The sequence below is a fragment of the Mauremys mutica genome, chromosome 9 (assembly GCF_020497125.1).
Source record: "Mauremys mutica isolate MM-2020 ecotype Southern chromosome 9, ASM2049712v1, whole genome shotgun sequence".
NCBI classification, from domain to species: domain Eukaryota; kingdom Metazoa; phylum Chordata; order Testudines; family Geoemydidae; genus Mauremys; species Mauremys mutica.
The window spans coordinates 65,868,405-65,896,333 of NC_059080.1; the positions used below are offsets into that span (position 1 = coordinate 65,868,405).

Sequence of the window (27,929 nt, forward strand, 5' to 3'; positions counted from 1 at the left end):
TCTTGATTAGCTGCTGCAAAAATAAAACTGCTTTGATCCCGTATAATGCTTGTAATCATAACAAAAACTATAACAAACACAGACGTAGAATAAATGCATAATAATAGTTCTATTACACACAACAATCTCAAGGCTCCCCCACCATCTTTTCTGCTTGCATCTGTCCTGCCAAAGAACCATGTAAATGGAAAATATTGTAAAAAAAAAAAAAAAAAAATACAAAAAAAATAGGGGGTCCTGGCTAAGCAATTGAGTGGGGTTTAAAGTACCTAGAGTTACACAGGCTATGTCTACATGACAGCTGCAGTGCTTCAGTGTAGACAGTACAGCGACAGGAGGGGTTCTCCCATCACTGTAGTTAATCCACCTCTCCAAGAAGTGGTAGCTATGTCGACAGAATAATTCTTTCATTGACCTAGCGCTGTCTATCCTGGGGATTAGGTCAGTTTTACTACATCGCTCCAGGTTGTAAATTTTTCACACCCCTGCACAACGTAGCTAGGTCAACCTACCTTTTATTGTAGTCCTGGCCACAGACTCTACAGAAGAGACCAGATTAGAAGGGTGGACTTAAGTTTTGTAACATAAATGACAGAGAACAAGGACCTTGGGGATAGAATTATCTGGCGTAAATTAGAGACAAAGGAAGTCTATTTGATAGGGTTTTGTTATAGGCCATCTGATGAGAAGGATCATCAGCATGAGTATAAATGGAAATTGAGGCCTTGTGGAAAGGGCAAACAAATTCATAATTAGAGAAATCAGTTAGTCAAATACAGACTTATTGGAGTACTCCATTGGAAGAATTGAGCAGTAATCCTATGGGTCTGCGTGCATGACAATACTTACCTTCCTTACATCAATGGTAAAGAACAGAATTATGCAGAAGCAATTTTAGATTTGGTTCTGAATGCCATGGAAGACATGATTACAGATGTAAATAAAGGAACTAATACAAAGAGTAAATACTTGAACTAGACTACGGAATACAAGGATTTCAAAGCTGACCTCCACCCTGGCATTTTGTCCAAATGTTTTCCAAGTTTAAAATATTATTTTATGTAAAATAAAAAGGAGCTAACAAGACAGATGTAACAGTAAATGCAACTCATAATCTCCTCTGTGTGAAATCCTCTTTGTCTTTCTCCCACCCTTTGTTTCCTATTGTGGCTAATTTAGACTTTTGTAAGCTCCTCAGTGCAGGGACATGTTATTTTTTGTCTTCTCTGACCGACATGTTACAGCTCTTTATAAATATAATACCGAAGGCAGGAGGAGGTAGAACAATTGCAATAAGGATATTGCCAGACTCCTAGAAAGCAGGGTGAGACAGCAAGTTGCTTAACGTTATTCCTCTCAAGTGGAGACAATTCTGAAAAAAAAAAAATCTCCGTCCCCTGAGCTTATTTTAGACTAGTAGCAAGCGAAGGCTTTTGGGGAGGTAGTGCAGAGCCTAGAAAATAAAATCATGGTGCAGTCACCAGCACTGAGAATTTTTGTGAAACTCTTGTGGCATATATGCAGTAGCTATAGTAACAGCGTTAAGAATGTGGAGGAGAAACGCTCACTCCAATAAGCGGATCTAGATAAACTACTTGTGTCCTGTCCCTATAATTTCCTGTTACTAAAAATTAGTAGATATTCATTTTCTTCTCAAATGTCTGTCTTTAGGAATCATTGATTATGCTGAAACAGCTGAATTTATTGATGGTCTCTAATGACTATACTTACCATAAGTAGTAGTGGCTTGTCTGGCCAAAGTAATGTTTCGCTATTCAAGTGACTAGCTTGTTTTTGTTTGTTTTTTGTTTAAGTAATGTTATATGATGGCATATATCACATTGGTATGCCATCATGTTCCAGCAGTGCCCCTCTGCCATGTACATTGGCTAAACTGTACAGTCTCTATTGCAAAAGAATAAATTGATACAAATCTGACATCAGGAATTGTAACATTCAAAAACCAGTAGGAGAGCACTTCAGTCTCTCTGGTCACACAGTAACAGACCTAAAAGTGGCAATTCTTCAACAAAAAAACTTCAGAAACAGACTCCAACGTGAAACTGCAGAAATGGAATTAATTTGCACACTGGACACCATCAGATTTGGCCTGTATAAAGACTGCGCGTGGTTGGATCATTAGAAAACCTAAACCTAATTCCCTCAATACTAATTTCCTCCTACTTTTACTCACACCTTCTTGTCAACTGTCTGAACTGGGCCACTCTCCTACCACTTCAAACGTTATTTTTCCAACCTTGGTATCCTGCTGTTAATTGAATTGTCTCATTAGACTGACCTCACACTCGGTAAGACAACTCCCATCCTTTCATGTAGTTATACCTGCTCCTGTATTTTCCACTCCATGCATCTGGTGAAGTGGGTTTTAGCCCACGAAAGCTTATGCCCAAATAAATTTGTTAGTGTCTAAGGTGCCACAAGGATTCCTCGTTGATTTTGTACAAGATGCATCATAACTATGTCATAATCATATCATAGCGATACCACTATGATGAATATGGGGTGCAGTATTACATTCAGCTCCGTTCTTATAATTGGATATCTTTTTTAGGACCTTAAACTGGAGTTATTTTGGGTTTTGGTGCTACCCAAAGATGTCCTGAGGAATGTAGATAACACTGATGTGGTCTGCCTAGCCAAAAAGAAGTGGGGAATCAGAAATTTCTTATTGTAGGTATTTTACTAAGTGAAGAAGCATTTATCCTCTCATTTGCTGCAATGTGCAGTGGGATAATGGACACTCACCCAGATAGAATCACATAAGCTACTATATAACTTTCTGAATTTGGTCCTGTTTGTGAGGCATTAATAAGGTATCTATGTTCTGGTATAGAGGGACGCTTACTGTGTGCAATTTGATATATTTGCTTTCAAAGATCTTCACTCAGTGTTCTTTCCCTTCTTTAGAATGGACCCTTCAAAAGTATAGTACTTCTAACAATTCAAGTCTGAATGTGGAAACTGAAAATAGAAAAAAAAATCATAATCCCATCTGCTGCTATCACTTTCAGTTCAGTTACCTTCAAAACAAGGCTTTCTTGTATGCAGGAAAAAAAATCCTTACCGTGCAATGAAAAGATACAAGACAGATCAAAAGCAATTGAAAGCTCTCAGAGAGATAGAACTGTCAGTAGTGGATATGGGACTAGTGAGCGGGCTGCCTAAATTCTTCAGTAACTTTCCCCCAATTAATCCATGAATGTCACCCTGTACCAGCCCATAAATTTTTTGTTTCCAGGCGATCTCTCCTCAATTTCCAGACTGGTCTTGCTACTGCAGAGCCTGATAGCACAGTATGGTTGTTGTGTCTGTCTCTGGCAATCATTCAGTTATAGGCTTTGAAGCTTTCTTCCTTACAGCTGTGACTGTTTCCCTTCTCCATTTCACAGTGACCACATGACCAATGTGATGTTGCTGGATCTGCCATACCAGATAAGCACAGTAATTGTATGGAAGCAGACTTTGAAGAGTAGTATTGATTATTATGGATACATGCTATTTTAATCAAGTAAATTCATTCAGCTGTCATGGTGATTCAGTGAAATAATGTGCTTACACTCTAAGTAAGATGGTAGGTTTTCATCCTAGATGGATGCAGCTAATTTAGAGGTAATGTTATTAGTCAAGGGGCACAGATGTACAGAATGGTAATGATTATTTTGGGGGGTTGGACAAGTCTAATTTCTCAAGAACTTTTAAAGTCCTTGGTAGTATGGATATATTTTCAGTGCATTGTGTGAAATACTAATAAAAAACCCCACCTTTCTTACATAAGCCTGAGGAGATCTTGCAGTGATTTCCAAACATTCACAAATTCAGTCAGACATTTCTGTCAAGTAGGTTTCCACGTCTGAAGTTGAGAAAACTGAGGCAGAAAGAAGCCATGACTTGTCCAAGATCTCATAAGAAGTCCGGTAGAGGCAGGAATGGATCCCAGATTTCCTGACTCCCTCTCTCCTGTCTGTTAATAACAATACCATTTTTTCAGCCTTGAGTGAATATGCAAGCAGTTGCACAGCGTACGTTAGTACATACTGACATCTTTGTGCTTGAGTAGGTGGTAATGGGGATGCTTTAAACTAGATCAGTAATCTTCTGCCTTTGTGATTTGTTAGAATAAATATTGGACACAATTTGAGAGGGAGGAAAATAAAAAAATCATATAGCAAGGACATATACTGTATTAGGTGTCCAAGTAGCTTTTCTTTTAATTATTAGCTACATTTGGTTATAGGAGATATCATTACATTATTCTTTTTTAAATTATAGGTTGATTTTGTATGTCTTATGATTAGTAATGTCTGAATGAGGTTTGCGGTTCAGCAGAATTTCTTTATCCAATCTAGCATTATGTCTTGAGCTGAATACCTATATCATTAGTTATGTGCAATAAATTCTGTGATTTATACCAATTTATTAACCTACTGATATAATGCCAGTGCCGAGAATGCTGAGTGTGGACTGCGTTTCTAGCAGTACAGTATTTATTCATCTTTTAGAACAAGAGAGTCAAAGACTGGAGGATCACGAGCCAACAAGTAGAGCCAATGTTATGTCAATTGTTGATGATAAAATTGGCCTTTGGGTACTGAGAGCTTTCAAGTGGAGACAGCGAGGCTAGGACATGACCTGCACTCTGAACCACCCATAAAGTAAATAGATAAAGATCAATGTACTCCAAATGTCATCCAAATAGCAGCTGCTCTGTAATACTGTGAGCTTTAATTCTGCAGCAGTATCTCTAATTCTTGTAATAGTGTATTTCTAAGAATTGGTCTACACCACAGAGTTAGGGCCACGTAAGGCAGCTTACGTCAACCTCAGTCTGTAAGTATGTACATTACAATGTTGCTCCCGCCAATGTAAGTCTCCCACTACATCGACCTAGTAATTCCACCTTGGTAAAAGGCATAGCAGTTAGATCAATGTAGTTAGGGTGATGCAGTGTCTGTGTAGACCAGTGGTGGACAACCTGTGGCCCGTCAGGGTAATCTGCTGATGGGCCACAAGACAGTGTTTACATTGACCGGTCACAATTCCCGGCCAATGGGAGCTGGGGGAAGCGGCGCCCAGCATGTCCCTCCGGCCCGCGCCACTTCCCTCAGCTCCCGTTGGCCAGGAATGATGAACCGCGGCGACTGGAAGCTGCTGACGGCAGTGCCTGCGGACGGTCAATGTAAACACTGTCTTCTGGTCCACCAGCAGATTACTGTGACGGGCCACAGGTTGCCCACCACTCTGCATTAACTACATCGCCTGTTGGCTGTCAGCCATGTGCAGGGCTCACAGCTGTTGCCTCCCCACCCTGGGGCTCACAGCTGGAGCCCCCCTTGCCCCAGAGCCAACAGCCCCGTGTGGGTTGGCAGCTCGGGGTGTTGACCCCATGGTGGAAGGGTTCCAGCTGTCAGTGCCCCACATAGTTAAGTCTGTGGAGGTGCTCCTGGTGAGGATGCACATAACCGATGGGGGCATAGTGCGGACATAAATCACTGCAGTAATTACTCTGGTGGCTGTACGTCGACTTAACTTAGGTCAACTTAATTTTGTAATGTAGACAAGGCCTAACATCAAAAGCACGTTGGCTGTGTGTTCATCTCCTCATCTTTTTCTGATCACATGGAGAGGGTTTTGGTTTTTTGGGGAGAGTTCATTTTCTTGCCCTTAGTTTATGCTTTCTAACCCCCCACCCTTCTTTTTTTGTACTACTCAATTAGAATATACTTCTCAAAGTTGCCAGCTGAATGTCCAGCCAGTATAACTAACATCTATTCTATTGCTTGTATTGCTTCTATTTAATGTTTTCAGTCTTAGTGCTGTTTTTCTCTTGAATACCACATATATCAGTATTTTAAACCAGTTGTTTCATTTCATAGTACTGTATCTGTGCATCTGATCCCATGATACTTGATATCAAGTGACAGCTGACAACAAATTTTATTGGCAGACCCTTTATTGAACACAATTACTCTGCAGGAACTGTCCCAAATCAATCATAACATAATGACTATACTTTGTTAGCATACCAAAAACATGTACAATTTAAAAAAAATCTTGCGTTTGTATTTACAATCTCTGAACTATTTAGTCTAAACATTAAATCTTAATTCCAAGAAGAGTGAAAGTTTAAGCTAATTAAACCTCTTCCATAAATATCCCGGCTAATGTAAGACATCTGTTCTCCCCATTTTCTTCAATCTAAGGTCTTCTCTAAGCTTCTCTCTCTTCACTTTTTTTGGCATATTGCATTATATACCAACATTATTAACTAATGATATTGGGGTAGGGGAGGTTGATACTAATTCTTGAGATTTTTCTTCCTCATATATTTTATCTTTTCTTTCCCTCTACATTTAATTTTGTTTTTCCTGTAGTTTTCCTTCTGTCCTTCCATCTGTTTAACTTAACTGCTTCTTTCTCTCCTGGTGGTTTGTAATCAATCATCCTTATGTCTCACTTTTTCTCCTTCACAGCTCAGTTTAGCATCAGTCAGTGGGCTGGCACACCTCTCGTTAAGAGATTACACGAGTGTACAGTGAGAGCTATTATTCTGAAAAGTTAAAAGGGCCCTTTAAACTACAGGCCTTCCTTCCCATTTATACTCTCTCTTTTTAGCCATGCATTTCTTACTGTGTTCCCATGCCAACTATGGCACTGGTGGCATTTTGGAAAAGTATAGCAACAGCCATCGGTTTCTAGTTTCTCAGAATCCGCAGTTCTTTATAGTCTCTTGGAAATTAGTATAACAAAATGGAAAGACAGTTCTCCCAATACAATCAGTATCCTTTGAGACAGAGAGAGAGACAATCTTGCAAAGACTTATAACTCCTAACTTTATGTACTGAGAAATCCGATTAATTTTATTACCAGAAAAGCACAGATCCCCATTACAATACTTAAAACTCATAATAATCAAAATTACATGAAGCTGCTTAAATCTACTGTTAGATTAAAATTTTAGAGGTAGCTAATTCAGCCCCACAGTCTAATTATACCATGTTAACAAACACCCCATCCAGTTCCTATCCTGTCCTATTCTTAAGGGAAATTATAAGCTTTTCAGTGTGTCTGAAAGTTTAACAAATCAAGGCTCTGGAGGTCTAAGTGGAGAAGGGCATTTCCAAGCTGGTAACCCCTGCCACCAGTTCATGCCCTTTCTTGTTTTATAGCAGTGTTGGTCCAGACTGAGTACATTCACTGACTACTGCTGCAGGAATAATGATTTGAGGGAAGAGGTGGTCTCTCCAGAAATGTGGCCCATTTAGGACTTCAAAGGTCAATACCAGCACTTTGAATTCCACTTGAAGGCCCCAGGTAAACTGTGCAGTTTTCTGTGCACCAGTATCATGCACGCCAGTGTAAGTTCTAATTCATAAATGGACTCCTCCATTCTGGACTAGACATCTACTTTTTCATTCTCTTGACTTATCTCCTCATAAATAAATATATGCTCCATCATGCTGTGTGCTAGCCACATTGAGTAACTATGTAATTTTAATGATGTTGCCCTTGTGTTTCTTTCCCTTTGCCAATTTGATTGGTTAAGTTGCCTTTAACACTGTTTGACACCCAAGAAACAATCCAGAGGGCTACAGCGGTGCTGCTTTAAAAACGATACACAAAGATGAAAAAGCCCATCAGGACAGAACCAGTGCTGCCTTGATATAGATGATCATCTTTGTCTCATACATATTGCGTACAGGTCCCTAAATTTTGGTCTTGCTAAGCAGATCAAGACAGGAACCAGTAGAAAGAATTTACTAATCTAGTTAATTCACTGTTTCGTGACACCGAAGAGTGTTTTCACAGGTTTTATCCTTAATCTGAGAAAATAATAATCTGACAATTTTGAGATTGGGAACCCCCCATGGACTGTAAACAATCAAAAAGACTGAGGTCAGAATTCCAGCAAGAAGGTAAGCATAGCAGTCTCTTCTTCTCCAAAACAGGAAAGTATCAGGAGTGGCATTTTCCATACAAACGTCAGGGTACTGGGACAAGAAGAAACATTGGTGAAAAGAAGTTATTTTCTGTCAACATACTGTGCTGCTGTAAACAGACCTCAAATCAAAGGAGACGGGGAATCATAAAATACTTCTTTCAAGACCAACCAAATTCCTGTATCTTGCAGTCAACACAAGAAAAAGGCAACTGTTATTCATAACTAGAATTTCTGTTTTATGCACAGCTCGACTCATAACTCCTCCTCTGAATCTTTATTCTCTTACTTAAAAAGTGAGAGAGTCCTGTGGCACCTTATAGACTATCAGATGTATTGGAGCATAAGCTTTCGTGGGTGAACACCCACTTCATCAGTTTCCAGAGGCAGGTATAAATATGCAGGCAAGAATCAGTCTAGAGATAATCAGGGAGGATGAGGCCCTCTTCTAGCTGTTGAGGTGTGAACACCAAGGGAGGAGAAACTGCTTTGTAGGTGGCTAGCCATTCACAGTCTTTGTTTAATCCTGAGCTGATAGTGTGACACCAAACAAACAAACAAAGACTGTGAATGTCTAGCCAACTACAAAAGCAGTTTCTCCTCCCTTGGTATTCACACCTCAACTGCTAGAAGAGGGCCTCATCCTCCCTGATTGAACTAACCTCACTATCTCTAGACTGATTCTTGCTTGCATATTTATACCAGCCTCTGGAAACTTCCACTACATGCATCTGATGAAGTGGATATTCACCCACAAACGCTTATGCTCCAATACGTCTGTTAGTCTATAAGGTGCCACAGGAGTCTTAGTCTGGATCTGTAAAAAGTGACAAACACGGCTACCCCTCTGATATCTCTTACCTAAGATTTCTATAATTTATTTAACAATAGTACTGCCCCTAGAGGGAGTATTCGTAACCTGCCTATTTAACAGTTCAGAAACAGAGTATATGATAGTTAGAACATTCCTGGCATTGTAAATAAGGGTAACTTTGAGGAGCCATGAGGCAATCATGTTTCTTTTCTGACCTGTATTTTGCAGGAGGGTAGGGAGAGACTGCTTTAGTTAAAGGCATTTTAGAGTTGTTAAGATTAGGAACTAGCCCTCACAATAGCAGAGTGCAGCAAGATAATATTTAGAGACTGGAGAGAAACAGTTACTGGGTTGCAAATTTTGCTTAGTTTGATACACTGGCCTGAGAGACAAGGAAGAGACTTAAAGCCTTTATATCTTGATCAAGGTTCTGTGTCTCCAAAACTTGCATGTAAGAAATAACCTCATGTCTCTCTTGCACTCCTGCCAAAATTATACTTGGATTTATTTCAAGGTAGCTGAAGCTTTCACTTGTTAAATATTCACTTATCTGTTTCATTCACAGGAAGTGTTCATATACAGAGATGAAACCATGAAGAGAAAGCAGAACGACTAATAATGCTTTTCCGAAATCGTTTTCTGATCTTGCTGGCTTTGGCAGCCTTATTGGCCTTTTTGAGCCTCAGCCTACAATTCTGTAAGTAAAACCTCCTTTTGTTTTGCCTACAATATGCCCATAGTGTAACCAAATGTGTTAGGTTTTTTCCTTTTAAAAAAAGCTTTTTGTGTCCTTTCTTAAGCGTTTGTGTGTTTTATATACATGTACATACATTTTTCTTTTAAATTTCCTTTTAGAAGGTAAAATAATTTAAAAATAAAAATAGTAAAATGACACATTGCGCAAGTATAAAATCAGGACAGTTTGACAAAAGATCATTTATTCGTCCTTGCTAAGAATTTGATTGATAAAATTGAGTCAGTGTAGTTATGCAAAGCTGATGTAGGTAAAAACATTGATTTGTTTTATATTGGAGCAAACAAGATGGAATCCAGTGAATTGCTCTGACAGTACTGAGCACTGAGACTTTTCCCTTCTTTGGTCTTATCCGCACAAGGAAATTTAACTGTGTTTTAACAGAACTTTTGACAGTCGAGTTAGCTGACACAATGCTGACCACAAGCGATTGGCTAATGTAGAAAAAGGCAAATCATGTTCCGTGTTGTGTCAGCTAATCATGGTAGGGTTTACCCAAAACTAGTAGATACAGTGCTAAGCATGACTTGCCCTTGTCTCCAGGCAGCACTGTGTCAGCTAACTTAAAAATCAGCTGTATAAATGAAATTTACTAATGAAGGCGAGGCCTACGTACAAACCTCATCTTTCCACTGTTACAAACAAAAATAAATAGGTGTTGACTGAAGGTAAGAAGAAAAGTATAGATAGAATGTAGGAAAATGTCTTCTCCTACATTGGATGTGTGTAGTTTAGTTAAATACTTGAGCTCTTCAGCCCTTGTATTTAATTTTATTAAATTTCATTGTAATTCTCCATTTCTTTCACATCCATGGAATAAAATATGCTCTGTTTAGCAGCCCAAATAACACCTGTAAAAGAATATAATAGAACCTCAGAGTTACGAACACCTCAGGAATGGAGGTTGTTCATAACTCTGAACTGTTCAGAACGCTGAACAAAACATTATGGTTGTTCTTTCAAAAGTTTACAACTGAACATTGACTGAATACAGCTTTGAAACTTTACTATGCAGAAGAAAAATGCTGGTTTTAACCATCTTAATTTAAATGAAACACACACAAAAACTGTTTCCTTACCTTGTCAAATCTTTTTTTTTTTTAACTTTCTCTTGATTTTTTTTAGTGGTTTATGTTTAACACAGTACTTACATTATTTGCTTTGTTTGTGTGTCTTTGCTGCTGCCTGATTGTGTACTTCCAGTTCCAAATGAGGTGTGTGTGTGTGTTTGACTGGTCAGTTCATAACTCTGAGGCTCTACTGTACCTTGCATTTAAAATGTATCATCCCAAACTATATCTTGAATAATATTTTAAATGGTTTTTGAAGCTCAGGGTTTTCACATTACATTTTTGCATTAACTACTCTTCTGCAAAATGTAATCCAAAAACCCATGGCTCAAAAAAAAAAAAAATCCTCTTAGAGAATTTGCCCTTCTTGGGTAGGATGTAATCCAGGCACACTGTAGGCTGCTGCATGCCATGCCTTATGGCTATACATGCCTCTTCCTTAATTTTCTGTGTGGGAAGTGATAGTCCTAGAGAGAGGCCAGTTAAAATGTGAGACAGAAAAATATTACCTCAAATGTAAAAATGAGTGTGATACCAAAAATAGATACCTTATAAAGAAGAATCCTTACTCAGAGAGGATGTGTGTAGGTAAGTGAGAATCCCGTGAAATAATGCCTTCAAAAAGGCAGGTAAGTAATTTTCATTTCTTTAAAAAAGCCATTTTCACACGACACCTGGAGAGTAAGAAGACAGAAGGATGTTTCAAAAGGAAAGTAGGCTGTAGCAATCAAGGCTAGCACTGACAGTGAAATAAAATTGGAGTTTTTACATAAAGAGGACTAAAAGACCATCCAGCAGGTACCAAACAGACTAAAGCTCAGTCAGATAAGCTGGCAATATTGAAACAATTAACAGCTCCAGTTAGCTGAAAAGTTTAGCCACAATTAAAATAAAGGACATTTCCAAAACAAGCAGGACTTTTTTGTAGATGGGAGAGGTGAGCTCCCTTTATCATGGAAATATTCTGGAATACAGAGCGGTTGAATCCAAGCAAGAATTCTTAGTAAGCTTGTGGAAGTGGCAGCCTTGCCTTTGATGGAGATGGCCTTTTAGCTTCAGGCTAGCCAGATAACGAGGAAATGCAACTGGAAGTCTATTTAAACATGGTTCTCTTGGTAACAGCAGTGCCCAGCAAATTGATGTCAAACAGAAAGTTGGGTGGAGTTCCTAAGATCTTTTGTCTGCTCCAGATTCTGTTTCAAGGACCTGTTCACACTGAGTGTGTCAAGAAAGGCCTGGCACGGATGAGCATGCAGCTTGGAAAAACTGTTGTTCTCCTTAAGGTGGAACTCCAAGAAAAGCTTGGAGAGGAATCTTAAATGAGTCTGTAGTACCAACTTATCTTTTTCAAATTTGATATACAGTCAGTCAGGTACTACAGTCTGAGGGCATGTCTACACTAGAAACTTAAGTTGACCTATGTTAGGTCAACTTACAACCACACTGCCCTTCTTCTGTGGGTGGTGTGGTATAGGAGTGCTTCCACCAACTGAAGAGGGGCTGAGAACCTGGGCACCCCCATAGGAGCAGGGCTGCACTCCCCCCTCCCCTGGTTGTTGGCTCCCTGCTGCTGAGAGCCTGGCTGTCCCCCCAGGCTTCCATTGGGGAGCTCCGTGCCCAGAGTATAGGTGGCTCCCATTGGGGAGCTGGTAGCCTCCAGGCAGCAGCCAGGCTGTAGCTAGAACCCCTCACCCACCCTGCATTGACAAAATGGCTTTCTAGTCAATTTCACAGCTCCAGAATAGAGCCTTGACATTGACAAGAATGACAGCCAACAACTCATGTAAATAACCAGTGTCTACACAGACACCGCATCGCCCTGACTACACTGACATAAGCCCTATGCCTCTTGTACAGGTGCGGTTATGATGTCGACGTATTAGGGCACTTACATGGGCAGGAGCAAAGCTGTAGTGTGTATACTGACATAATTAGGTTAACATAAGCTGACCTTACTTCGACCTAACTTCGTAGTGTAGACCAAGCCTGAGGCCCACTCACTCCGCAGGCAAGTCACTATCACCAGGAAAATGATCTCCCATATAAGAAACTTAAATTCACAGGAATCAAATGTTTTGAAAGGAATGTTTATCATACCCAATATTCCATGACACACAAGAGAACATTTTTTAATGGGGAGGGAGGATTCAGAAGTGCCAAGCCCCCATGAGCCATAAATTACCATGGACTAGGTAAACCAGTGTATCAGGAAGAGGGATTTTTTTCAGTCATTCTAGTTAGTGTATGTATCCATCTTATCTTTTATTACACACTGAAGTCTCTTTGAAATGTTACTTACATGCTTCATAATAGCCTGGCACAGTTCCTTGCAGTTGTTCACTCTGCAGTCCTGGGATGCTGCTTCATTTTCTTTGGTATTATAGCTGTTCTTAATTGTTTTTTTCATTACATCCAAATTATTTCTGTTGTATTCAAATCAGATTACTGTGATTATGGCACGAAATGCATAACTTTGTGTCATTCCCCCCCCCCAAGACTTGGGTACATTTTGATGCTTGCTTTTGGTCATAGTTTTGTTGCAATAAATCCTATTTCAGGCTTCCTCCCTCAAAAATTCATCAGTTATCATAATATTACTTCATACAGTACAGTGTCTATTATGATGTCAATGAAACATAGCTCACCATCACCTTTAGAAGAGAGATGTTCCGCACAGTATGCTTGGTTCCCACTTTTACGCAAAGTGGTGATAATGTAATCTCTTTCAGGTTTGATATATTTTATATAGAATGCTTTTTCATCTGAGTGTAACATGCTCATTTTCTGTTTTATTAGACCGCAAAACTTAGTTTCCAAACTTTCAGTTTTTCCAAGCTGTCTTAAGCAAAATTTAATTCCATTGCCTTATGTTTCAGTTTCAAATAACAGAGTGATAATTACAGTGTTCTGGGACTTAGTATATTTAGACCTGGAAAAATACCCAAACCATGGTAAGTTAGGGGAGCCAGAGATGCATTTGAAGCCAGATATCTCATGAAATGTTAGGAGAGGAAATGAATGCTTCATACCAATGCAAATCTGTGAATCTATTACTAAATGGCGCATTAGTGAGACAAGATAGGTGAGATAATATCTTTTATTGGACCAACTTCTGTTTGGTGAGAGAGGCAAGCTTTTGAGCTTACACGGGAGCTCTTCTCCAGGTCTGGGAAACTTCGTGTCCCTGCTAAATGTAAGGTGGGACAGATTGTTTATCATAAGTTGTTAACACGTTTCAAGGGACCAATCAAGGTGAAGTGGCATTTGTTACTAGTCCCAATAGGCCACCTTAAGGCATCGTTTCGCTAACTTCATTGCACTGTGACCCCTTTCTGAACATAAGAACGGCCATACTGGGTCAGACCAGTGGTGTTTGTAACTCTGAGGTTCTGCTGTATACATACAAAATGATGGGGTCTAAATTAGTTGTTACGACTCAAGAGTGAGCTCTTGGAATCATTGTAGATAGTTCTTTTAAAACATCTGCTCAGTGTACAGCAGGGGGTTTGTTCATGGATAACCTTTTCTTTTATTTACTTTTTCTAGTAAGTGCACAGCGTATTTACAGCATTTGCTGTAGTATTTTGCTTAAGTATGTAATATTAAACTTTTTAAAGGACTAGTTTCAGAGGGAGTTCTGGACATCTTTTAAATAATTTACTTTATTGATTGTGTGGTCTAGTGTTTGAAGCAAAGGACTAGGAACCAGATATGTTCTCAATTTCAGTTTGGCTGATCTACTGACAAACTGTACAACATTAAATTCAAATCAGCTCAGCTATAAAGGAAGGTTTCCTTGAACAGATGGTGCCTCTGAGTTGATGTATGCTTTACATTTTTAAATAGTATAGAAAAGTAAGTGCTGCTTAAAACAAAATTCTAATTGAGCTAATTGTCTCTGACCGCTAGATACCACAGCATATTTTCAACTAGCAGACCTTACAACCCTGAATTATGTGGTAGGCTAAATCTCAAACAGTATGCAGCTGTTGACAATTGACGTTTATTGGTAAATGCGAGCTGTTGCCCTGTTGTAAATATATCTGAGCACAGTAATGTTACACATGTAAATAGTGATTATATATTTATTTCTGTATAACATTATGCTGCTAACTGGCCAAGATGTCCTTTTTTGCCTCTTTGTATACTGTTTTTGGCTGCCTTATGGCTGCCACAGGCCCAGGCGGCTCCCATCAAACTTTGGGGTGTGCCAGGACGTGCCCCCCAGTTAGAACCTCTCTGCTAAATGGAAGGCAGAAAGCAGGGGGAAGGGGGGGGCATGTGACCCTGTGTGCCCCCCTTCACATGTCGCCTCTGGGGTAATTGGTGTAGTTTGCTCCAGCTGTTCCTGCTGGTGGTAGGGAACCACATGCTGAGCCTAAACGCTTTTCTTCTGTAGTCAGCAAGCAACTCCCTGCAGGAGCTGCCTTTTCCAGTTGCTGATCTGGCCCTTCTCCCCAGACTGTTTTAGGCACTTCCGATATCCTTCCTGGCAGGTTCCACGTACTTTTAAAAAAATTGATTTTGTGAGACCCTTTTGCTTGGGTGCCTCGGCACTCTGGGAAGTGCTTCAGACCTGTTTCGCTGTGGGAGGCTTTGGCATCTGCCCCTGCATTTTACTGCTTTGATGCTGTATTGGCAGAGTGCTTGTTTCTTTGTGTTTAACGTGGGCCTTGATTGTCCCACCTAGCTTTTGTGGTGCTTCAGTGCCTGTGTTAGCAATTGAGTAATGGGTTTTTTTTTGTTACTGCTTGGGAACTTGCATCTGTGCTTCAATGCCTGTGTGTGTGGCACAGTAGTCCTTCTGGTTGTGTTTTGGAGTACCTCCTTTGATACCACTTTGGTACTTTTGCCTTCCTATATTGCATTTTCTGCTTCTGGTTTACCCGTGTGAGGTGGTGCTAAAGAGCCATACAAGAGTCTCCTGTAGTGAGGCACTGGACTCCCACATTAATGAGTTTATTGTTCTGCCTGTATCCTTTCCATTCTCACATGGTCCCTCTTCCTCATATGTTCAATGTAGAGACACACTTCACAGATCTATTAAGTGAACTAATGCCCTTGAAAGACCACCCAACTTCTGGCTTCATTTAACGTCAGTTTGCTGGGCTGTTACCCAAAGGACCATCCCTAAATAGCTTTCTGATTTGTTACTATTACAACTTGGTTGGCCTAATACTAGAAGGCCATGTAAAGCCTTGCTTGATCCGAAGCAACAAGCCTTGCAGTTACGTTTCAGAGAGGCAGAATTTCAGGTTGGTAATTTTCTCTATCAACACCATGTAGGTTTATGTAGGAAACTGAAAAGCAATTTTAAGTAACAGTTAACAAATTTTTAGAGACTATATTATCTAAGTTGTGTCATTGTTTAATTTTGGTTGAGATAACTGACTTCCCTGAAACCCACCACATCCATCCTTCCCAGAGTTGTCTATTTAGTTCCGTTAATAGACTCTTATTTTCAAGGTGAAGTAGTTGCATTTTAAATGCTCTGAAATAGTTGGATGCAGAACAACATCCATACGGTAATGGAATAATTTGTTAAATGATAACTAGTTTTATGGTTTTCAATTAGAATAAATCTTCAATAATTAAGAGAATTCCTTGCTGCTGCATAATAAACATGCAACTCCTTAAATTTTCAATTTCAAGGAAAATTACTTTATGCTTTTAGTGAGAAAGGGAAATCAAGTACAAAAGCACACTTTGACATTCACCGGGTTAACTATATTGAGAATATAGCAACTTAGATTTTAGATTTACTTTAGCATTATCTTCTCAGGTGCAAATACCTTTGTTTTGTTTGTCATGGTTGTCATCTGTATCCAAAGAAAATCAAATTAAAACAAAAACAGAATTTTTTTTCTCTCTCAATTTGCCATCAAATCAATACAAATTAGTAACCTAAACCATGTCATAGTGTGTCTTTGATTGTTAATCTTAGTACCGTAATAGCAAAGAAAAATAAAGCACAAAACAAAACATCCAGACCTTTGTATGTTGAATCAAGAGAATGAACAATAGTAATGATTCTTCATGTGTGCTTTATATATTAAAATACCATATGTTTTTAAATCACACCACCTAAAGTTTATGGTACAATATATTATCCATTAAACAGAGGCAGAGGTACGTAGGGGTGTGTGTGTGTGTGTGACAAAATGTCTGTCACATTTTCAAGAAATGATTCTTTGAGAGAAAAAGGCACAATGCTATGCATAGGGATGGATGGCTAGGGAAGCTCCTGCTTCCTTCCACAAAGACCACAGTTGAATATATTAGAGGAACCATTTTAAAAACTCTGCTTTAACACGGCTCAGGCTGACTTGGTTTAAACAAGATTTGGTCAGTTAATATGGAAAAGTGTGAAAAAAAGTATTTTCTAGGCCACAGAACTGTTTGTAAACTCAGTTTAATCCTATTTTTTGACCCGGTCTGTGATGGTTTGCTGAGCTCTAAACACAGATCGTGTGAGTCAGGTTAAAACACGATTAAAAATGAGTGTATATATAGAGAGAGATAGAGCTTAATATTTGGCAAAAACTAATTCTAAATCAATAGCTATGTTTCTAAAAATCGTAAGACATCACTCAGACCAAATTATAACAGGAAGGAAATGAGAATGGAAAATCAAGAGTGTTGGTAACAAATAGCAATCTCATACAAGCAGGCTTGAATCTGGTGACTGAATGTGCAAAAAGTGTGACGTGTAATTAACAACTATATTTAAGCCTTGTAATTGCAATAGTCATCTTTATTAATATAATTCCTACTTTAAATATTCATCAAAATAAAAAAAGAATTCCTGCTTCTAAATTAAAAAAGGTGGAACCCAAATAAATGCATCCTAATTCCAGTATAATTCTTGGTTTGAGTTTTGGATAAATAGTAAAAGAAGTTCAAACTACTGTGATTCAACCAGGCAAATGGTCTTGGATAAAACTGGAACCAAACTATATTTGCTAGGAGTTCCCACCTTTATAAGTCTTTCCATATCCTAGGTCCCATTGTATATTTATCCTGGTATCTAATTCTCAGTTTTGTTTCTAATAACTGAGCTATCAAAGTGGAGTTTTGTAGAATACCTGCATGGTTGGTTAGCAAACTGTTACTTTGCTTGTGAAGTTGTACCCTGTCAAATCTATTCTTCTTAGACAAGTTTTCTCTCTGAAGTGGAGCTTAAGGTCTGTTTTGCAAAGTTTAAGAGAATATTATTGGACACACTTGCTGTTTCTCACAAGTGTCCTGTATATGAGGTCACATTGATTGATTAGATCTTCCTTTCTGTGGAGGCCAAGTAAACTTTGGTATACATCCCTACAAAAGACTCTGAGTAAAATCCTCTCCCCGTTGAAGTTGAAGGCAGTTTAACTTCAGGGGGGCAGGATTTCTCTCTCTGAAATTAGCTTTTTTTTTTTTTAATGAGATGTAACTATTAATTTTATATTCTGCATATGTACTTGATTTTAAAGTCTGCTCACATTTGAATGTATAAACTAGATTTCTTCACTTTGAAAATGTTAGTCCTTTCAATCCTAATATATCCTTACCAACATAGATAATTCAGCAGTTATTCAACCAGCCAGCCACCTACAAAAACTCCTTTCCATCCATTGATTGACTGTTGCTCTGAGTCATGCTGCTTTTCAGGTAATTAAAGATGCATTTCTGATTCCAGTATCTTTTTATCTTCTATGCTACATGACTCAATATCTTGGGAAGTTGGTTCCAGAGTTTAATAATGTATTGTGTAAAACAGGGATTTCACATATCAATATCCATTTTAAATTATCGCCTTTTCATTCCAAAGCCCATCTTGTTTTTGTTTACAGGAAAGACTAAATAGGCAGGGCTTGACTGGCATCCATTCATTATCATCTAGCTATCATATTTTTCTTTCCAAACTATGTAGTCCTAGGATTAAATTTAGTTTGCTGCTTTCAGGGAGGTGCAAACTTCACCTACGTAAGCCAGCCGGCCCCTTATGTCCCATGGCAGATATGCCTCTTAGTGCAGCGTTTGTATTGTGATTCTGCCATGGTAGTGCAGCTTTTAAGTTATATCTGTGGCTGAATAGGAGCCACACCGTTGAGGGTTACCCAGAGGGATGTATTTTAGAGCTGCCAATCTTTTTGGGTTGTGCTGTCTGCTTGTGGGCCACCCAGTGGTAGGGAGTTTGGGTGCTTTAATTCCACCAACCCCCTCCTGACAGACTTTCTGCTGCTGTGGTGGTGTACCGAGACTTGAATTTAGCCCCTAGTAGCTTCCTAGTAGCTTCTTAAATCATTGTCAGATGAAAGTTCTCCTATTGCCCCCGCCCAGACCTCTATTTGTTGCCTTCTTGTAGACTCTTCTTTTTATGCTGGATTTTACTGAGATGCTGTGATCAAAACTAAATACCTTTTGGCTTTCATAGTGACATTCTACATCTCTGTTGTACTCTGCCCCCTTTTAATACAGCCTCTTGTTTTTTAGACTGATGCTTTGTTGGAGCTGTTCAGTCACGCTTGATCATTTTCCTGAGTGCTCACAATTAATTCAGAATGCATTAGTCTAGCCTATTTCATTTTAGTTTCTTCAGAGCTTTCAAAATGAATACCATCTAGTCCCAGTTATGAATTGCAATCTAATTTCTCATAATAGTTCATCGGTCTTCTGCTTGGAACTTTTTGTCTCTGGGTGTGCCCTACCTTTCAATGAAGAATAACTCTGGCATAAGTATCTCTTAATCATTCTCTGTGATGAAGAATGTAAATAGGTCATCCTGTATCTTTCCTGAATTTTTCTTTATTCTTCTCAATTGCCCCCGTGTTACAACCTGGCACTCTTGTAGATGTACAGGTCATCCTGCAGGCTTTTATTTCTGATAGGCTTAAACTTCCTTTTTCTTTGGCTAGCTGTTCAGGTTTCTTCTTAGCCCTCTTAATCTTCATCTTACATTTTACCTGTCAGAGTCTGTTCTGTTCCATTATCCTCAGTTATGCTGGTTTCCATTTTTTGAAAAGAGATAATAGTTTATTCAGGCTAAAGTATCTTGTCATTTAATAATGCAGGAGTTTTTCCTAACCCTTTCTTGTATTCTAGGGTTTGCATATCTTCTCTGACTAATGAGGTTTCTTAAGTTGTTTCCATGCTGATTCTGTGGATTTTAATGCTTTCCCTTCAGGCATGTTTTGATCACTTACTTTTTAACGGAATCCCTTCTCCTGAAGTTACTTAAAAAAAAAAAAGTTCATTCACTGAGAGAAAAGCAGTGATTTACATGTATTAGGTGGCACTGTGGTTCTGGTTGTAATAAAATGGAGTCTAAACCTGAATAATGCATGTTCCAATCCTACAGCAGGACTCACGCTCACACCCATTGCTGATATTGCAGTGAAATGCTAACACAGGTCAAGTGGAAATTAGCTCCCATCACCATTTATGATAAGGGAATTGTAACTGTTTGGGGACAACTGCAACTGTATTCCCTCTCTTTAATCCACCAAGGACACCTACTTTAAAGGCTTCCCGCTCCCAGCCATCACCTCTCTTGGGCAGAGACTCATGTCTCACTCCCTTCTGACTTGTTTTTTCCAGGCTCTGCAATTCCCTGCCTATGCTGTGATATTCTCAGCAAGCCAGACTGTCTAAACAGGCTAGCTTCTGTGTTTTGCTCTCTTTCCAAAGGCTATTAACAGTGTAATTGTTCACAGATGCAAGTTACCACACAGCTCTTTCTAAGCAAGCAAATTTATTCTTAAGGTAAAAGTATTACAGAGAAAATATTTAAAAACAATAACAGAACCTACATGCATGATAAAAATCTTAGCAGAGATTATACCTACTCCAACTTTAAGCTCTGGTAGGTGTCAGTCCCTCAAAACCCACATGTGGATTTTCCCTATGGCTACAAGTTCATAACTGTTTCATATTCAGAACCAGAACTCAGGCTGGGAAGTTCAGTCATTTTGTTCAGTCATACTGCTCAGTCATACTGCTCAGACCTGTGATCTCAAGTCTCTGGGAATCGGTAATCAGCAGTCAACTCTCTGCAGGGCATACACCTCTACCCCAATATAATGTGACCCGCTATAACACGGGTCCTCATACAACGCGGTAAAGCTCTGACACGCTGCTCTGAGCAGTGTGTTAAGGGTGCCGGGCCAGGCTGGGGCCGAGGGGTTGGATAAGGGGCAGAGGGTCTTGGGGGTGGTCAGGGGCTCTCCCCCCCGCCCCAGGGTCTAGGAGGCAGGAGCTGTGGGAGGGCACTCTTGGGGGCCCCGCAGTCCCAGAGTGGCCCGGGGGATTAGTGGGGGGCCAGGAGCAGCCCGCTCTGCTTCCCTCGCCCCAGCCCCAGCCGTGTTGCTCGGATCCCCCCTGCACTCACCAGCAGAGGCGGAAGCGGAGCAGCTCAGCCCCAGCCTGCTCCACTCCACCAGCTCCCAGCCGCAGCGCTCTGCTTCCCACTGCAAGTCCTTTCCCCAACCTCCCCGCGCTCACCTGCGGTGGGAAGCGGAGCGCCGCGGCTGGGAGCTGGCTGGGGCCGGGCTGGTCCGCTTCCCGCCGCTGCCGGTGAGTGCCTGTCAGGGGGCGGGGGATGTGGATAGGGGTCAGAGCAGTCAGGGGATGGGGGGTTGGGTAGGGGGTGGAGTCCTGGGGGTGATTAGGGACGGGAGTCTCTGGAGGGGGCTGTCAGGGAACAAGGAATGGGAAGGCCAAAGCAAGTTCGATATAACACAGTCTCACCTATAACACAGTGAGATTTTTTTTGTCTCCTGAGGACAGCGTTATATCGGGGTAGAGGTGTAGCTTCAAAAGGCTGGGTTTTTGCATAACCTAAGATACTTAAATTTTATTCAAAAGAGTCTCCCAAGGATGTGGCAGGACATTGCTATATCTGTCACAGCGTTAAAATTAGTGTTTGGAAAACATTCCCATTTTCATTTGGAGGAATTCAGTGTGCCAACTGTTGTTTTGGACCCCCAGCATGCACAATGCACATAACCTTTGCCATCTTTCTCTGTGCCAGTCTCTGCTACTTCAGTGCCAGTGTAGGTGCACATATTTGTATAAAAGTCCCAGTGGAGCAAAGTCATCTCCCACAGTGCGCTGGTCACTGCGTAGATGCCTATCTGGTGGAGTTTTTGAGTTCTACTGCTCTAAAGTCCAAAAGACACTCACCTGTACATTTAACATTGTGTGTTTCCTCAGCATAAACTTCACCATTGTAGTGTTGCTGTAAGATGACTTCTTGGGCATGTGCTCCTTGCTAGTCTGAGGCAAACATCCATGTCCTGGTGGCCATTATAGCCAACTGTTAGATAGGTGCAGCTAAGCTCTGTAATTTGGAATGGCTGGTTTTGTGAACACTTTGCCAAGCAGGGCATCACTCAGTATGGCTGGCAGTGCAAGGATAAAATAAAAGGGATGAAAGATTAGTTCAGGATAGCAGATGGTCAAGCACAAGAGGGAAAACTTGCCAATTTTATGTAGCAATATATATTTTGGAAGAAAATGTAGGTTTGTATCCTTAGCATTTTGTATCTTGTAAGAAGGCTTTGGAATTAAAAAATGAACAGAAAATGTTACCTTTACCACATTCCAAGGATTAACTATCATTAATATGCTTGTGAACCCTCTCATTTCAATGGCCACTGCTGAATTACGAGCATTGAAAAGTAGAAGAACCAGATATCTGGTATCATAATTCGCCAATCACTTGACCAATTTGAAGGGAATGAGAAAGAGAAAAATTGTTTCTGGAGATGCAGAGGGAAATGAAAAAGGTTTTGAGTTTTTTTTGAAAGAAAAAGAACAATTCAGGGACAAGGACAAGGAACTGCTGCACACTTCCACCTGTGTCACAGATGAAGACAAAGAAAACTAAAACACAGAACCACCTACATTTCATGTCTCTGTGTTTTTAAAGCCATGCTTCTTTCCCAGTTTTCTTCTTTTACGTTGGATACTTACAGCAATTGTTGTCCATGTTTGTGTGTTTTTGTTACAGGTAACTTGTACTGGTTTCTTTTGTCAAGAATCTATCTAGCTTACTTTGTTTTACCATCAGTACATCATTCAGTCTCTATAGCTTTCATCCTGAGTTTTGTTTGGCAGACTTTAGGGTACTGACTGGGTTCAGTCCTAATTAGCTCACAGCCTGATGTGCTATGACAGCATTCTAGATAAACTGGTAAGAATTATACAATTTACAAGATTATATTGCACTCTACATACCGCCTTTCATCCAAGGATATCAAACAAGCCCCTGTGGGTAGGAAAATAACATGCCCGTTTTACTGTATATAAGCAATCATGTGTTCACATCTTGTCACTAGATAACCCGTAGCACAAACAATACATTGATTTTAATAATGCTTTCAAAGGGCAGGATTACATTTGTCTTTTATAGAATTTGAAAATGTTTACAACCAGTGTGGTGGTTTTAGTGTTAAGTCAGAAATGCTGAAAGTTCTCTAAGCAATGCCACATATCCTTGCTGTTATGCCAGTTTAAAAAAAAAATCTATGATGAAGCCCCCATTATACAGTTTAACAGGTTTAATTTAACAGGGGGCTTGGCTACACTTACAAATTTGCAGCGCTGCAGCAGGGTGTGAAAACACACCCTCTTCAGCGCTGCAAATTGCGGCGCTGCAAAGCGCCAGTGTGGTCAAAGCCCCAGCGCTGGGAGCGCGGCTCCCAGCGCTGTACGTTATTTCCCACAGGGAGGTGGAGTACGGACAGCACTGGGAGAGCTTTCTCCCAGCGCTGGCGCTTTGACTACACTTAGTGCTTCAAAACGCTGCCGCGGCAGCGCTTTGAAGTGTAAGTGTAGCCAAAGCCCTCAGTCTCAAAACATAACACTGCTATGCCTTCCCTGTTGCACTTTGGTAAAAGTAATGTCGTCGGTGTAGAACCTTGCCTATGCGTGCCAACCGCACAATAGCCAGCCACATATGATTTTGTTTACTTCATTGAACTATTGCAACATTTTCAGATAACGCAACTGGAAATAGTAAAGCAATCCTCAGAAATCTCAGTTGGAGATATTGAGGATAGTGGGACTGCAGTGCCATCTGCATGCAGGTGACATGCAGTGCTCTATTTCTTTTTTCTTACATGGGCTATGCAGCATCTGTGTCTTCCCCAGCGTCTGACGTAGATAGGGCCATAATGAAAGCAACCTAGCTGTGGCTGCATGCAGAGAAGATGGGTGTCCGAAGCAAATGGAAGATAAAATGTCTGCCCCACATGATCAAGGGAGTTGGTTTCATGTATATTTACGAACTTTCAGCGTTGCATTTCACGTACCATAATTCAGTAAAGTTCCGAATTAGAGGCCTCCTCAGTTGAAGTTCCGTACTGATGACCTTGCTTTGATTATGGCAATAATAGTGGCAAGGCAGTATTAAAACCAACATCTAAGTGGAGTTTTAAGTGTCATGGTATTGTTAAAGGTGGGATTGCTTCCATGTGTGCTAATGCTAAACTGAAGAAAAGCAATAGCACAGGGTAGAGAGGAAACTCCTGCCCCTCCCTTTTTTTTTTTTTTTTGAGGGAAGGGGGGACATGATAGCTTGGGGAAAGTCTTTTTTTTTTTAAAACTCATTTGACACTCTAAAGTCTATAAACAGAAACCTGTGCAGCATCTGTTAAACAGTCCCTTCCTTTTGAAAAATTAAATTCCGTTCCACTTTGTTAAATAATGCAACTGCATATTTAATGAATGGGAGAAGTCTCAGAATTTCAGCGGAAATGTCCTCACTTTCTACGTGTACCCATATATCTTGTGAATGGGATACTGGGAGCTCATTAGTTTTGTTTAGGACTGTTGATTAATCACAGTTAACTCAAAAAAATTAATCACAATTAAAAAAATTAATCCCAATTATTTGCAGTTTTAATTGCACTGTTAAACAGTAGAATATCAATTGAAATGTATTAAATATTTTTGGATGTTTTTCTACATTTTAAAATATATTGATTTCAGTTACAACACAGTGCTCACTTTACAGTGCTCACTTTATATTATTTTTTATTACAAATATTTGCACTGTAAAAATGATAAACAAAAGAAATAGTATTTTTCAATTCACCTCATACAAATACTATAGTGCAATCTCTTTATCCTGAAAGTGCAACTTACAAATGTAGATTTTTTTGATTTGTTACCTAACTGAACTCAAAAACAAATCAATGTAAAACCTTAGAGCCTACAAGTTCACTCAGTCCTACTTCTTGTTCAGCCATGCTAAAGAAACAAGTTTCTTTACATTTATGGGAGATAATGCTGCCCGCTTCTTATTTAGGTCACCAGAAAGTGAGAACAGGCATTTGCATGGCGCTTTTGTAGCCGGCATATTTATGTGCCAGATATGCTAAACATTCATGCTTCAGTCACTATTCCAGAGGACATGCTTCCATGCTGATGATGCTCATTAAAAAAATAATGTATTAATTAAATTTGTGACTGAACTCCTTGGGAGAGAATTGTATGTCTCCTGCTCCGTTTTACTCGCATTTTGCCATATGTTTTATGTTATAGCAGTCTCAGATGATGACCTAGTACATGTTGTTGTTTGTTTTAAGAACACTTTCACTGCAGATTTGACAAAATGCAAAGAAGGTACCAATGTGAGATTTCTAAAGATAGCTACAGTACTGGACCCAAAGTTTAAGAATCTGAAGTGCCTTCCAAAATCTAAGAGGGACAATGTGTGAAGAATGCTATCAGAAGTCTTAAAAGAGCAACACTCTAATGTGAAAACCACAGAACCCAAACCACTAAAAAAGAAAATAAACTTCTGCAGGTGCCATCTGACTCAAATGATAAAAATGAACATGCGTCAATACGCACTGCTTTGGATTGTTATCAAGCAGAACCTGTCATTAGCATGGATGCATGTCTTCTGGAATGGTGGTTGAAGCATGAAGGGACATGTAAATATTTAGTGCATCTAGCATGTAAATATCGTGCAATGCTGGCTACAACAGTGCCATGCGAACACCTGTTCTCGCCTTCAGGTGACATTGTAGACAAGAAAAGGGCATTATTATCTCCTGCATATGTAAACAAACTTGTTTGTCTGAGCGATTGGCTGAACAAGAAGTAGGACTGAATGGACTTGTAGGCTCTAAAGTTTTACATTGCTTTGTTTTTGAATGCAGTTTTTTTTGGTACATAATTCTGTTTGTAAGTTCAACTTTCATGATAAAGAGATTGCACTACAGTACTTGTAATGGGAATTGAATTGTATTAGGTGAATTGAAAAAATACTATTTATTTTGTTTTTTACAGTGCAAATATTTGTAATAAAAAATAAATATCAATATATTTGAAAATGTAGAAAATATCCAAAATATTTAAATAAATGGTATTCTATTATTGTATAACAATGCAGTTAATTGTGATTCATTTTTTTAATCGTGATTAATTGCGATTCATTTTTTTAATTGCTTGACAGCTCTAAATTTGTTTAACATAAGCTACTGTGAATGCACAAAATAACGTTTTTTTAAACCACTACAACTCTGGCTCTGTCAAATCAAATCAGATTTTTTTCACCAGCTCAATAAAGGGGGAATGTCCACAACCTAGTATCCCTGCCAAATTGTCACTTTCCACCAAATTTCCTTGGTGCTTAGGCTGTTTAAGAAAAAAGCTGAATTTATTCCTTTTACAGAAAAACGACATTCTTTTACTCCTTTGCTTAAAAATAGCTCAACCTTTTAAAAAATAAACTGGGGGGAGAGGGTGGTCTTTCTCTTTGGTTTAGAGCAAACCTACCAAATTTTAACCAGAAAATTAAAAATTTGAGAAAATTTAAGAAACCTGAAATGATACTTTATAATAATGGAAACATGTAGGTAAGCGTAATTATAGGGGGGTGCTGTGTGTGTGCTACTTGTAGTAGTAATATTACCAGACAGTAAGCCCATCTCATCTCTAAGGAACTGGGTAGGCAACATTATCAGGGCTCACAGAATATCAAAGAAAACTTGTCAGACTGAAATAATTAAAAGAGAAAGTATCAACCTGCATTCTTTGTGCCCCCTTTAGAAAAATGGTTAAAACTGATGGAATGCAACACCAGTGACTTCAAAATATGATTGGCACCCTCCTATTTTGCACCTCTCTGCTGCAATTGTCGCTTTTGATATCTGACAAAGATAGTTGCCTCTTCTTTGCTTCTGAATGGACTCTCATTATGGCCAGCTGTGGCATGGCTGGGCTGCGTTAATTGTGCCTATTAATAATTTCACTGGAGGGCCATCTTCAGCTGTTCATTTCTAAGGCCTGGTCTACACTGGGGGTGGAGGTGACCTAAGATACGCAACTTCAGCTGCGAGAATAGTGTAGCTGAAGTTGGTATATCTTTAGGTCAGTGGTCCCCAACCTTTTTGTTTGGCGGGCGCCAGACGAAGGACTGTGGCGGCGGTGGAGCATCTGCCGAAATGCCGCCGAATTTCTGAGGCATTTCGGCAGCGACGCCTCTCGATGACGTTGCTTGTTGGCGGCAAGTGGCGTCATCGAGAGGCGTCGCCACCGAAATGTCGCAGAAATTTGGCGGCATTTCTTGCTCCACCGCCGGCCAAGACGTGGGCGCATTTAGATGGCGCCCGCGGGCACTGTGTTGGGGACCCCTGCTTTAGGTCGACTTACCTCGCGTCCTCACGGCGTGGGGTTGACTGCTGCCGTTTCCCCGTTGACTCTGCTTCCGCCTCTTGCCATGGTGGAGTACAGGAATCGACGGCAGAGTGATTGACGATCAATTTATTGCATCTGCACTAGACGTGATAAATCGATCCCCAATAGATCAATCACTTCCTGCCAATCCGGCAGGTAGTGTAGACGTACCCTAAGATGTCACCTTAGCGGCTGTGTTTTAATGTCCGAATTTTAGTAGTTTTAAAATGATGTTGGGCTCTTCACTCACCCACGCTGATGAGTAGGATGATGACCAATCAGCATCCAGGATTTTCCCACTCTGTAGGACTTCTTACTCTGCTTCTCCAGTTACATGTTTTGTGTCTTAGAGCAGGAAGGTGACCGCTGCTGCCATATCAATCTGCCTTTTGTCTCTTGGTCACAGAAGATTAAAGAAAAAGAGTAGGAAACTCTCAAGTGTGCCTCCTATAGCTGCACTTTCACGTGAGGGACATAAGTGTGTGTTCTGTTTTGGAAGCCGTGGCAATCGAAATGCTGCTTCTGCACAAGGGGAGAGAAGCCCCTGTGCAGGGCAGATACACTCTTCAAAGCACCAAAGTCACTTGCTAAGGTTGTCTCTCAGGCTGGAAAAGACAAAATCAAAATCAGCCCACTCACCTTTTCAGACTCTTTGGTCTTTAT

General features: G+C 40.0%; 1 protein-coding gene across 6 annotated transcripts in view; it reads left to right on the forward strand.

The window, feature by feature from the left end:
* Positions 1 to 27,929, forward strand: part of PXYLP1 (2-phosphoxylose phosphatase 1) — a 142,328-nt gene that overhangs the window by 37,030 nt on the left and 77,369 nt on the right. For all 6 annotated transcript variants that reach the window (XM_045031232.1, XM_045031227.1, XM_045031231.1 and 3 more), the window contains one exon: positions 9,337 to 9,468. In XM_045031232.1, coding sequence (XP_044887167.1) covers positions 9,390 to 9,468 — 79 coding nt within the window. In that variant the 5' untranslated portion in view covers positions 9,337 to 9,389. The remainder of the gene's footprint in view (positions 1 to 9,336; positions 9,469 to 27,929) is intronic.